Consider the following 14,561-nt stretch of genomic DNA (forward strand, 5'->3'; position numbering starts at 1 on the left):
TCCGTCTTGAGTAGTTATCCAGGGGGTCACAGCTACACAGAAAGCTAGTGCTAGGCTTTTTGGGTTCCGGCTCAGTCCATGAAGGCTGATTGTCTGGTGAAGGTCTTCCATTTTAGGTTTCCAGTGAAACCTGGGGGTCCTTGCTCCTCCCTAGAAGAGGGGGTACTGTCACGATTGCACCTATCAGTGTATCTAAGCTGTCAGTATGGTGGACAGCTTAGCAGTGCAATCGAGTTCTGGGGTGTGCTGAGATGTCGGTGTCTAGAGTGACAGTTTAAACATCCAATCTGGACCGGAGTGTGCCGGGACTTCATCCACGTGTCTCCTGTTCAGAGTAATTATCTGGCTACTTAGCCAACTTTCTGCCTATATTACTGCAAATTGTAGCTTTGCTCAAGAGGTATGTGTGTGCACTGTGCTTCTAGTCTTGTATTCTGATCTTTGTTGCTTGACCTTGGATTTGCCTTTGACCTGGCACTTGCCTAGCTCTTTTGTCGTGATCCGCTACCTTCTTAAAATTCTGATCTTGGACCGTTTCCTGACTACACCTTTGTCTCACCCCTCTATGACGTACCCTCCTGGCTTTTGACCTTGGACCTCTTGACTACCCAGCCTCATGGCTTATTCGTGAGTAGCGACTATTGTCACACGTGCATTCTTTTTGGAATCCATGAAAAAAAACATCTCTGTATGCCGTTGTATAAAATTGGAGGCACAAAAAGTTATGGTTTATATGTTACCATGTTATGTATCCAAACTATATAGGTCTGTGATATTGCTGTCTGCATGATGACTATATCTAATTAGTTACAGTCACATCCTGTCCCTTATTCCCTAAACATAAATTAAATAAAACATCCAAAAAACAGTCTAAAAATTATTCCCCACCCCACAAAAATGCAAAGAAAAATGACACCGCACACCATGTCTGGTTTTTATCAAGGACAATGAATATGTTTTAATATTTAAAATTTGAACAGCAAAATGATGTTGAACACCCTGCAGATAGCACAAGATATGCAGTTCCAAGCATAAGAAAAGCGAAACGCGCGTGTCCAGGTACAACTACGCACAAACTACTTCCAATACTTGTTCTGTAGTTCAGCCCTGTCCTCTGGATGAGGAGGCAAGGGAAGACCCCATGGAGAAAAAGCAGCAATGACCATTTCCTTTCACTCTTACATTAAAAATGAAAGCAGGTTAAATATCTCAAGTCACAGAGCATAGAACAATTCACGATTTGATGCTGATAAAACAGAACGGCACCATTTGCAAGTTAAGTTTTTAACATCTACTTGAAATTCAACTATCTAAGAACTACTGTACATCATCATGTCATGAAACTCTAGATCAGGGATTTGGTTCCAGCATGGTCATTGTAATTAGAGGTAGGACTCATGTTAACGAGCCACCTCCAAGTATCTACTGAGTAAGAAGCTGGAGCTCAGGAGAAATTCAAGCCTTAGGAATGAGTTTATGAAGGATGGGGCATGTTAACTTGGCCAGCAGTTGTTTCTTGACTTTTCGAGACTAGGGCCACCATGAGAGTTTGATGTTCTACTGTGGAGGTCAACTTGTGTCATGTTCACAGTTGTTGCAGAAGCTCAAAGTATCCGTGATTGTTGCTTTCCATATCCATCCTAATCAGCCAAAATCATACACCAACTCAAAAATGTTTATACTGGTGTATGAAAAAATTGGTTGGATGAAATAATGACATGGTCAATAGGCAATATTTATGTGGGAATGGTCAAGTTTGACCCAATTTTAGAATGAAGATTATTTATGAGTAGATATGTGTAGAACAAGATCTTTCAGAATAGGGGCTAAAGTGTATTTAAAAAGAAGTTATTCCCATATAGGGTATAAGGCGCTGATTGTTGGAGTCTGACAGCTGGGACCATCAGCTATCCTGAGATCAAGGTCATGAATCCCCGAAAACAAGGCTCTACATACCTATCCAGAATGGAGCAGAGATGCGCATGCTCAACTTTCTGTCCGTTCATTGTCTATACGACAAGGCATTAGAGTGAAGGTCGAGCATGTGCACTTCTGCTGCATTCAGGAACATGACCCATGCCTTCAAGTAAGCCTATCTACACCCAATGAGCTGGTACATTTTTTGCTCTTTGGAAATTCAGGTCAGGGTTGCAAAGTCTTGTAATCAGGAATCCATAGACTTAATCTCGCGGTTGCAGGGGGGTCCCAGTGATCAGCAAGATATCCTCAATCCTAAATAGGGGATAACTTTTTTTTTAGGGGGTGGGGGGAATAACCCTTTAAAGCATGTCTTTTTTTTTTTTAAACCTTTTTTTCACGCTACTACAAGAAATTTTTCTTAAAATTATTATAGATTTTAAAAGTCAAGCAACGAAAAAAAATTCTATTTGTAGAAAACAATTAAAAAAGTTAAAACTTGGCATCAAATTTTTAGGCACATTGGATACCTTGGATTTGTCAAATTGTGCCATAATGTAATATACGATACCTAGATTTAGAAAGCGTAACAAGGAATAAATCATGAGGTTCTGCTGCAATTGTGACACCTCTGGTGATATAAAGAAGACATAAGTTTACCGAAGAGATATATGTATTTTGGGAAGTGACGTATTAGCTTTGCCCTAATGATAACTCCACCTAAAATTAAAAGCTTTTTTTCCCCGTGGTAATGAGCAATAGATGGAATAGACATCTTGAACTTAAGGGTTGTCTGGCGAAAAACAAGTCATCACGTATCTACAAGGTGATCACTTACTACTTACTGCAAGTTCACAGGCAGTGAAATTACCTATTTTTCCCCAAAAATTTTAAAAGTTTGAAAATTAACATTTACTAGATGATTTTTTGGACTCCCACAATTAACTTTCCATTTTTTTTTTACACCAAGTCAAACTGCGGAGGCCTCTTGGTTGACGGTGGAAATGTCTTAAGATTTTTAAAACAAGAAAATTTTGAAACTTTTGGGTTGTGTACAATAAAATATTGAAATAGGATTCACTTCCCCTGTCCCAATTCATCTAGTTTCGAACATTTTGGGAGGAGTTATTACTAAGTTATGGTAAGAAAAGGATGTGACATAGTAAGGGACGAGTGGCGTTGACCACCTCTCAAATCGATGCCAACATTGAAGAGATGAAAATCTTTGACTCTTAAAATAAGACTTGTGACTCGCAAAAAATACCTGGTCGTTCTGGAAGCTTATTGCTTACCGATTAGATTGTCAAAAGCCCGATTACCTGAATCCTTAAAGACTAATTTATGTCCTGAAATCAGATGCTAAAATACTGTTATGAAGAAATTATGACTTTTTTAGTGGCTAAAATGACAAAAAATTCAAAAATACTGGATTCAGTTTCGTGATATTGAGATTTTTGGACATTGGTCTAATACTGTACCATTTACAGAATTACTGCATAACATACTAATATTTTTGGACACTGATAGCTACCTTGGAAGATTCTGTTAACCAGTGGGGGGGAAGTCATAGTAAAAAATAAAAATAAAAAATTTCGACTTGATTCCCACATCAGAATAAGAATGTGCTTAAACTTTGGTAAATAATTTCTTAACTACTACATAATGTTGCCTGAAGTCAACTTGTTGCATAAATGTATGCATATATCTATAGATACATATATATATATTTTTTTATTATTATTTTTAAAGAAAAAAGTAAAATAATTTCTGTAAGGTGCTAAACTCATACCTGCCAAACACAACTTTTTTGTTCTGGATGGAGAAAGTTTTTTTTACATTTGTACTATTGCTTCACCACTGAAATCTGAAAATTACATTCCAAAGTATAAATTACACAGTTTGGAAAAGTTTAAGCCAACCAGAATTTTTTTTTTTTCCATTTATGAGCTCGGCATGCAGGTCCAATATATCCATATTTCTAAAACATAGAGACTCATTTGATATTACAAAATACAAAAATAGTTTATCAGAACTTTCATTTACATTCCATTTACAAATGAGTGCTTAAATAACTTAAAAGTTTAGCCTTATCTCATCATTAAAAGACTTGAAAATAATACTAGTGCTCCAAAAAACAAAAAAAAAAGCACGTAGTTTGTAGTACGAGGATGGGGGGTCAAGCAGCATACTGTACATCTGGGTACGGCATACATTCAAAAGTAGAGTTTACGCTCTAGATGAAACAAAAGCAAGGCAGTATTTTTTTTTTTAATTATTTTTGGCGGACTGAACTATCGAGGAAATAAAGTGAAATGTGCAATAAAACCCAATATTCACTATATCTACAATCATGACTATTTTACCAAACCCGTCTCATCAATCAGTCTTAGGTCGTTCATACTCAAGGACAAGGTCTGAGTAGGGGAAGGTTTGTACAAGGTCTTCATTTGCTGTTGCTATAAAACAATATGGTTCAAATAGTGGACCGGCCCACTGGGTTATATAATTTACATAGTAGAGATGTTGTTTTATGGGTCAACACTAGGAAATGATACAATTTTTGCTCTTCCTCCTTTTCCTGCTATGTAGTTGTCCTCGTCCACCCAAAGTGGAAGACTTGGGTATGCCGGCAGAGCATTGACCATACTGATGGATAAGATCTTCACTGGTGACGTATCTCAGGCGGGTAGGCTGTGGAATTGGTTCTCCTAGGAAATATCCTTCATTGTCTGACTCTGAAGAAGAAGAACACGTGGAACACCAATCGTATTCATTTAATTGTGCCCCCCAGCGTTCACAGAGGTGGTTCTGTAAAGCAAGATCGGAAGCAGTCCTTTGATACCGGTTGTACATTTCTCTTCTGGCAACTTGATCCATCTGATCACGTCCTCCTCTTTGTTGCATTAATCGTTCATAGTCCTCCCTGGCTCTCAAAAGTGGTTTATCTTTCATCTTACTACACTGTTCTGTAGCCAGGTGGAGAGCATTGTCAGAACGAGATCGCCTGGACTTCCTTTGCCTATGATGACGATAATGTTGATCGTTATCTCGCGATTGGGTTCTTCTCCTTGTCCTTTCACTCATGGGTGTTATCTTCACACTACCCTGGCCAGTCATGTCATTCATACCATCATCAAACTGAAATGACTGGTGCATTCTCCCATGGGTAGCCAGATCCCGGTACTTGACAGGTTTGGCTAGATCACCAAGATTGTGGGCCATATCTTGATACTGTTGTGCAGAAAGAAGACTACGCACCGATTCTACACTTCGGAATTGAGAAGAAGAGTTAAGCGTTCCCATGTTGCTCAGTTTTTCTGAAACGTTCATTCCAGAGTCTTTGCTCAAATCTGGCATTGAAAACCGAGAGAGATGCTCCTGACGTTTAGGGCCTCCATCCATGGATGCACCTTTAATAAAGAAGGACAATCATTAGTAGAAATTTGCATCAATACTTTTCAACAAAAATTATGTTTTTTTATATATATTTTTGTAAGTGGCAATCACATTTTGTGGTGATCTTTAAGAGTGGGTCAAGCGACCTTCCACCCCAATCAAAGTTCTGGTGGTGATGTGTTATTTTTGCATTTTGCAACGTGCATAAGAGGTACACGCCGGGAGAATTCTATCTTTAGCGGATGCCTCTGTGTCTTAAATAGGTTCTCATTGTAAAAATATACACAGTCTGCAATGCTATTCCATACAGCAAAAACAATATCCAATATAGTTCAGCCAACGTAGTCAGAAATTATACTCTATTTTGGCCAAAACTGGGTCAACAGGAGGCCAAGTTCTCTGAATAAGTGGTGCAATCTTAGATGATCAGACCAAGCAAAAAAATTTGTTGAACTCTTTGGCCAGATCATAAGACAATCTAATGAGTAAGAATATGAAATTCTGATGGAGCAAAGAGGGATCGAACATGTAGGATTTTAGCATGTCAAATCTTTTGGTCCGAGGTGGCAGAACTACAAGAATTCTAGTTTTGGTCAACCAGTACTGCTGGGCAAGATGGCTGACATACTAACTGGGTAAGGATTGGGAGGCAAAACAAATATTAACCTACACAGTTTGACTCAACAGAAACTAATAGACCGCCGTCAGCCAAACTATGGTTTGGCCAATAGTTCAGCTAACAGCTATCTCTCGACAGCAACAATAGGATCATCAGTCCAAAATTGGACATACTCATCTCCCCCCATCATGATTTGCCAGAGAAAAGTTGGGAGGCCCCCCATACACGTTAGACTGCTGGCCAAGTACGTCAATAGTAGAGGGGTTCGACCGATGTTGATCTAATATGCATGTCTTAAAGGGGTCTACTTTTTAAAATATTTAAGAACAGCTTCTAGACATTAGCCGAGCTACTTTTCGAAAGGAAGTACAAGTGTGTAAAAATGTATCCCGCACACTTGTAGCGTAACAAACAATTAGTAAATTTGTGATTAGGAGACCAAATGACGTCATGCCCAGACTTAATAATGAGAGACAATCCACAATGTGGAGATCACAGATGTAGCAGGAAGAGAGTGGCAAGGTTACGACAGACACTATACAGATGTTTCTTCCTGAGCACAATAAAAACCATTTCATTACAAAGCGAGGACCCACAGTGCAATCTAAAGTACTTTATAATGGAAAATAAACACCAAACTATACAGGACCCTGTGATTGCTTCCCGACAGTCATTAACGAAGGAATGTGCAGTACAACCATCTGAGCGGGGAGCTACATCCTCTCGGCAGTGAGCAGTCTCCTCTCCCCGGGGCGTATCGTTTCACCATGCAGCATATATGTCAATCACATTAGCCCACACATCTCAGCAAACGTCGGCTAGAGGTGTCGGCATTATTTTTCCTCCCATAGGACCATGTAACGCTATAAATTGGTACCAAACAATTCTTCGACTTCTTGCTCAGCGGTGTGATTTTCCATCATGCTAGTTAATTATACTCCGATTCTTAGGCCGCATACCTCTCCGGAGAGACGCTCTGACTAATAAAGGGGGCTTTTAGGTTGATTTTTCCCCCCACCCCAATAAGACGTCCATAAATCCGGGAGGTAATCTTACCCGATCCCGCATACGGCTTCTCAGCTCCTATTCAAAGCAGCCGCTAAACAATGTACGGAGTGATGGTCCTTCGCTCTGCACCCCGCCACTAATGGGTGTGTGGGGGATCGGACCTCCACCAATTTGATATTGATGATCTATCCCAATATCTAGCACACACAGCCCTTTAATTAGTAGGGTGCTGTTTCCCTGGAGTTTTCTGTAGTATTAATTCTAGATTTTCAGCAATCTAACAATTTAGAAATTTGATAATCACTCCATACTAGGTCCAATTAATGCAAATTTCTCTGTATATTCCAGTCCTTATTTATTTATTTTTTATAACACTAACACAGTTCCTGGTTAAAAAGACAAAAACAACTCGATCAATGCGACCGATAACAAAATTGATATCGTCTATGCATCACTAAACCGAATTCTCAGGATCCCCAATTACAAGCCCCAGCAGAGACCAACTGTAAAGAGCATCTCCCCCTCTGGAGGACACAACATGTCCTTGCCTTACATATCCAGCCATTGATTTAAATGGGCATTGTTTAATTATTTTTTTCACCTGTAGTGGCGCTTAAGGGAAATGGTGCTGCCTCACAATTTACACCTGATCGATCGAGATCTCAGCAGCCGATCTTCGAGGAGCCCAATATCAAACCATAGATTGTATACAGCATATTGCATAAAATATGAATTAACTGCTTAAAAGGAGAGTCTACGACAGATGGGATCCTGACCTTAAAGGTGTTGTGACATTTTCTGATTAATTTTCAAAAATGACGTAAACGGCCATGTTTTGACACAGGCAATGCTTTCAAGGTCTCCTTGGGTCCCTGGATCAACTTTGAGGTGATCTCATTTTTAAGTTGGGAACAGTCATGTGACTTAACCATGTGACTGTGTGCCTGATTTTCTGTGCCAGTGTGAAGGAGAGAATGGCTAATTAAATCAATTATTAACCTTACATAAGCTAGTTCAGATGTGGTGTGGCAAGATGGCGCCTGCATCCTGGAACAACATCCTCGAAGAAATCCTTGGAATCGTTAAGATCTCACCTTAAGCGATCACCCCCACACCAGTACTAACAGTAACCGAAAGTGTGCAGCGCCTGTGCAGATACAGGTGGCAGAATTTCCTCTGTGACTATCTTAAGAGCCGCGATTGAGAAAGCCGATCCAGGGGCAGGAAATAGCAGTTTAGAGGGACTGTCAGCAGAAAATGACTGTTCAAACCAAGCACGGGCACTAAGTGCACCCTCAGCACCTTCCCACCTACTGGTTTTCCGTCTATCTCTGCCCTCTTCAGAGCTGTCAATCAAGGAAGAAGAGGGTGTAGATATAGGTGCAAGACCAGTACAGTAAGTGGGAAGGTGCACTTAACTGCTCAGCCATGGCAAAGGAGCCCCAAGCTTGATTTGAACAGTCATTTTGTGCTGACATACTACTATTGAAAATTCAAGAACACCCTAAGAAGTCTCATCTCACTCCATAGTTAAAGCCGAGATTTCCTTTTGGTAAAGCCATAGCAGGAATAGAGAAATGACGTCTCGTGCTATTTGCCAACTCTGAGCACGGAGTTTATGAAGAACCTGTCAATTATGTAAATCCCGCAGAACCCCGCCAGCCAAAATCGTCATTAACTGAACAATTACTGCACCTTAATTACTAACATAACTGTTTTAGGTAATTTAGTGTTGGTCTGCGCTTCCCAATCAGGATGTGGCGCGTTTGTTATTATCTGGGGACCCGTGTTTAACCGACTCACGAAGAAAAGTATTACAGCAATCAGTCGGAGATAATGGCCGCATTCCTAATTAAATCATAACCATTCGGATTTCAAGTAATATTCCTGATGTCATTTGGCCGCAATTTCAGGCATCAGTTTGAGTTATCGCAGACGCCTGAAGCCTGTACAGAAGGACGGGATAAAGGGTTCAGCAAGGCGTGATCGTGGTACGCAACCAGGACCCGAAAAAACTGCTTAAAAAATGGCCCAGGATTCTGCTGTTGCACAAAGCTGGGGCTTCTACTCCTGACTTAATAAGAAACATCTTCTCTGTTACGTAACGAAAGCTGGAAAGTTACAAGCTTGGGATTTTTTCTTCCCCCCTCTTAAAGGGAATGTGCCATACGAAAAACCTATTGTTCAAATCAGTTTTTTGTTGAGTTTTTTTTTGTATAATGTCGTTTTTTTTATTTTTCATATCACCGTCTTGAAATCTTGCAGTTTTCATAAGCCAGATATTAGGCTTAAACTTCTTGTTGACACATAGGCCTTCAAAGAAAAAAGGCTGACTCGAATGAGCCTGCTCTGATCTGGTCGCAGTTCATCGTGTTGGGCTGCACTTACAGCTGACGTTCACAGTGATGCGAGTCGTGACTGTAGCCGCCCCGTCACGCCTGTATGACTGACAGCCGGCAGCTTCCAGGAGAAGTTCATTTTCTCCTGTGAGCCGCACTTTCAGTACAGCGGCTGAGCACCTTCCTAAAGGTATAAACCTGCAGATTAACTCTATCTGCAGGTTAATAGCATTATTGGACATGACAGGTTCCCTATAAAGCATACCATGAAGACCGCCTGCAGCCACCACCATAGGGAGCTTGGAAGCTTATTGTATACAGATCTTACACTGACATTCATAATAAAACAGTATGCAGTCAGCTCTGAAGCTCCCTCTAGTGGTGGCTGTTGGCAGGAAGCAAGTTAAAGTACTTTTCCAGTACTTTTATATTAATGGCTTATCCTTAGGATAAGTAATCAATATTGGATCGTTGGGGGTGTGACAACCAGCACTACTGTCAATCAGCAGGATTTGATCAGTTGTGGAGCACAATACCCTGTCCTTGCATAGTAGACAAAACAATTAAAAATCCCTCCATTCTTGAGAAAGAAAAGAATTTTCAATAACAAGTAACTTGTTTTGAGCAGGGACTTCACTCCTCCTGCACCTGATGAATTATAATATCTGTATATGTTCCTGCTAAATTGTAAAGTGTTACGGTATATGTTGGCGCCATATACAGTAAATTAAACCATTATATTTATTGTAAATTGCATAAATTTGCAATCTTCCTTGTATGTACAAGCACATTGCCATACTAACCATTTATGATCTCGAGAGAATTACCATTTAAAAGGGCAGGACATGGACCTAAAACAAAAGGGACGAGTGGCTCTAACAAATGTCCGTTTTGGCCAAATTAATGTCTAAAGTTTATTACTATGTTCTAGCGGTGTACATGTAGAGGTGAATTGGCCCGATTCTTAAGTTCTGACGAACCCTTTATTTGACCCTATATGAGAAGTCTTGCGTTGTTTCCGACAATTCGTTACGTCGTCCACCCTACATACCTGTCCATTACTAAGAAATGTTCTCAAATTCCTAAGAGTTTTGTTTCCAGTCTTCACCCACTGAAGCGGCTAAGAGAGATTCCAGGGTGAACAATGAGCGCAATCTATTTCTCCTCCCGGTAATAGCGAGCAGCGCCGGGCACTCGCAGAAGTCATTATTTATTAGGTGAAAAGTTGGCATTAAACAGCGGCATCTCAAAGTGGAAAATACAGCTCAGCAAGACAAATGCTTTCCGAAAAACCCTGCAATCTGCCCGACAGGTCACATTCACTGCTTAGATTGCAAGGGAATTCTAATAAAAGTAACACTGGTAGAACATGCGGTAACATTCTGGATAAGGCCAAGAATGCAAGGCCACGTTGGCGGTGTAACAGTGGTGGCATAGTCTCCTGATCGATTGTCTTTTGGCTTTAAACCCTTCATATTCACAGTTTCCTTCTCTCCTCTTGCCAAAAAAAATAAATTGGAAGTTCCATTTAAAAAAAGGAAATGGACCCTCACCCAAATTTTTGGTCATAGCCATTCAATCAATGCTGAAGGCTTGAAGGAATGACTCAGATAACTCATGCATTAAGTCCCGATTTCGCTAAGATAATTCCACGATCTGATCCACAAAATGGGTGCGAAATGTGGATTTAGGGGCATTTCCATGTGCGTCTTAATAACTCAATTTTTTTTGTAAAAGCATAAGTATAAGGTCAGCTGTCAAAGGTGGTATCTTTTTTGTCATTTCGACAGCTCCATTAAACTTCTATGGACTGAACAAACATGACTCAAGCTCGTAAAAATCATGATATTGCCATTTAGGACACTAGATTTTTTTTTTTTAACAACTTTAAATCAAGCAATCAAGTTTTTTTTTTTTTTTTTTAAGTGGGAATTTACCATAATATAGTTGGCCACTACCAGAAAACGGCCAGCTCCGCAAGTGAGCAATCCTGGCTGGTGGTCACCACCGGTACCAGCTCATCGTGGGGGTACCGGACCCTGGCCAATCAGACATTGATGACCTATCCTACAGCTATGTCATCAATCAAAAAGTATTGGACAACTTCTTTAAGGTCTGGAGACCTTCCTCAGACGTTTCCGTCTGTGGCCACCAGTAGAAACTGACGGGTCTTCATTGGAGAGACACAAAATGTTCCTCATGGGTGAATATTTATGATAAGAAAATTAAGATAAAAACAGTTGGTGCCAGAACCAAAATATAACAATATCCACACCCAGGAGCTTTTTTTTGTTTTTCTATAAATGCAATTTAAAAAACAAAATTGTTTTAATTTGTGGGAACTAAATTAGTATTTCTTTGTGGGACAGTCCTTGACCAAAATCATCCAGTCTTGCATTAGAAGACATATCGCCTATAAATCTCAAGTCTCTGTAGCCGGCGTGTTCGCAGAGTCTAGACTGTAACTCCACGGACGTCACAGCTAATTCTCAGCAGAATAAATCAACAAAAAGATTTTTGCGAGCCTGAAAATCACAATGTCACGATGTCATGAATATTCCTCGCACTAGAAAATCCCCCCACCATTACTGATAATAATGAGTACAGCAGCTGCGACCCAAAATACAGTTCAGAAATAATAGGATCGGGCTCGCTCCAGACATGATGAATAACCAACGCCTCTCCAATGAGAAAATCACCGAGGTAATGAAAAATACACACAAACCACTTTGAAGCTGTAATCCATGTGAGAACCGGGAGAACGGGGAATCTTTAGGCTTTAACATACTCATGTACAGTGTCCAACTAGGGTGCCAAGGACCAAGCAGTTACCAACTCCAGAGCCCCACTTTTTAGCGTCACGCAAATGTGACATTTTCCTCAATCCCAAATTTTTATAACAATGGACTGGGTAGATTGATAAATGAATAATATGCCGCCTTTGTCTGTACATAGTGATTCAAGCATATTGTGTCAAGTACTGCTCATATAAGAGGATGGTGGCCTACTCTTGCATAGGGGCCCACCGGAGGATTCTCCTGTTCTCCTGTAGGCCAGTCCAAACCTGCTTATGTATGGAGATGGTGCGAATTGATTTGCAGGACCAGATCCATCGGTCGGTATTCTGTGGCCTTTGGACGGGAGCCATATGAATGAACCAACTTCTATCTCCGGCATCCAAGACTCTTCTTTTGATTAGCCAGTCTGGCATGACATCACAGGCGCAGCGCATTGCAACGATATCATTAGATCAGGAACATCTAATCGAAAGAGGAGTGGATCCCGGCAGGTTTACAGGGCACTCGTTCGACAGTCATCTCTTACTGAAGCGGCCACTGGACTGGGTCCTGTGAATCGATTTGCTCCATCAATACTCATGGACAATAGTGCTTTGTAAAAAGTGTTCTCCTAACACCTCCAATTGGAAATGAGAAAGTCCAGTAATGGATTTACATTAGCCAAAGTTCTCCACTTTGGATAGTTGTCGAAAACGCTTAAAAGTCTAAATCCTTCCCCCAAAAAATGCACTTCATCAATGCAACAAATCCAACCGTTCTAAGGTCTGGAGACCTTCCTCAGGCCTTTAGTTTGGCCACTAGTAGAAGGTGACAGGACAACCCAATGGTTCCCACCAGCAAACATGGACATCAAGAATGTGAGGAATCTCACTGACAGCCTTCCCGGTTTGAGCACATATAAATATCTGCCAATCACTGATCCCAGTGGACTCCTAGCCCAGAGCTCTTAGACCAGTGGATCCAATTCCTCTTTTAGAGAATTAAATTATTAAAGTAAAAGGTATACTGAAACTGATCGTAAAAACTATATACCGGTCCGATACTATCAGCTCTTCCTGCTTTGTAACAAGCTGCTGATAGATTTAACCTGGAAGCTTCCCTTTAAGCAAGTTGTTCAGGATGATAAAAAATGTGGTCAATCTGTCCATTGGTTCTAGATGTTTAAAGTCGCCCCCATTCACTTCACTATCAAAAAGTTATGCCTGCAGTATCAGACACAACCTATTGACAGGTGTGGCGCTGTTTCTGGAAGAAATTAGTCATGTTTTTCTAAGCCTGTACTATTACAGTTTTGGCATCCATAGGTTTTTCCATAACCCAGACGTTGACCTTGACGTCTAAATGATATTACCACATTACACAATCTATAGAGAAGATTGCACACCACTGAAGTGAACGGAGCTGAGCTGAGCTGCAGTTTTTGGCAATGGCCGCTGCACATTGAACGGAGTTGTGCCGTTTGGCCCCATTCTCGATGGAGCAGATAATGAATCATCAATATAAAACTGGACAACCCATTTAAAGGCCCATCGTAGACATTAGGTGGTCAGCCCTGAAATCATCGGGTTTGGCCAACTTATCTAATGTGTATGGGAGCCTTAAAGGACACTTTTTTTTACTTAAAGGGAATCTGGCAGCAGTTTTTTGCTATGTAATCTGAAGACAGCATGAGTTAAGGGTTAAAACACAGATTTCAGCTATGCTTCTCTTATCAAGCTCCCTGGTTTTTTTTGCTTGCAATGCTCATTTTAGCAGCAGGAGCTTATCATTGCTGGGACACAGCAGTGTGCGCATGCTAGTCTGACACGCCCCCTCCTGTGATAGGCAGCTCACTGTCATTGGTCATTATACATACACAGCCTGGTGTGGGCGGAGTTAGCTTCCTCAGCTCTGATGTATTGCTAAATCTAAAACCTCTGATTGTGTCAGAACGGCTGCACTCAGAAAACTAAGTAATACATTGTTGGATTCAGTTTCTCTTTTCCTACGTCATCCTGCTCTGAGAAGAGTTAGAAAATACCTGCTGACAAATTCCCTTTAAATGCATGTATTTGGGACTAAAAATCATTTTTGTATTTCAGTTTCATCAAAAATTGTGCACAGTTTGGCTTTTACAGGCTCTTTATTTTCCTTCATAATCAACTTTGATGTGGTCTGTGGTCATAAATCAGTTGAGAGGAGCTCAAAGAAGGACAGATAAGAGTTACAAACTCCCTTTCAGACTGAATGATCTCACTGACGTATTTTCGGATAACTTATTCTGAAGCCATCGATAGACAGTGCATCACAATGACTATGGAAGGCAAAAGGTGACTTTTTTTTTAAAGAAACCTAATTGAAAAAATGATTTTTAGCCCCAAACTACTATTTAAGCAAAAAAAATGTTCCCCAAAGGTAAACCACCCCTTTAAGTCTATATAGTTTTAGTCCAAGTAAAAATGAAGTCTTAGAATTATTCTCCTCTGGTAATGACTCAGTGGGAGC

The 14,561-nt window shown here is 40.5% G+C and overlaps 1 protein-coding gene across 2 annotated transcripts in view; it reads right to left on the reverse strand.

Annotated features, from left to right (window-relative positions):
* Positions 1-929: 929 nt before the first annotated feature.
* The window catches only part of PRICKLE2 (prickle planar cell polarity protein 2), a 237,852-nt gene continuing 224,220 nt past the window's right edge, over positions 930-14,561 (reverse strand). For both annotated transcript variants that reach the window (XM_077275936.1, XM_077275938.1), the window contains one exon: positions 930-5,327. In XM_077275936.1, coding sequence (XP_077132051.1) covers positions 4,459-5,327 — 869 coding nt within the window. In that variant the 3' untranslated portion in view covers positions 930-4,458. The remainder of the gene's footprint in view (positions 5,328-14,561) is intronic.

Source organism: Ranitomeya variabilis, chromosome 8, assembly GCF_051348905.1.
Source record: "Ranitomeya variabilis isolate aRanVar5 chromosome 8, aRanVar5.hap1, whole genome shotgun sequence".
In the NCBI taxonomy this organism is placed as follows: domain Eukaryota; kingdom Metazoa; phylum Chordata; class Amphibia; order Anura; family Dendrobatidae; genus Ranitomeya; species Ranitomeya variabilis.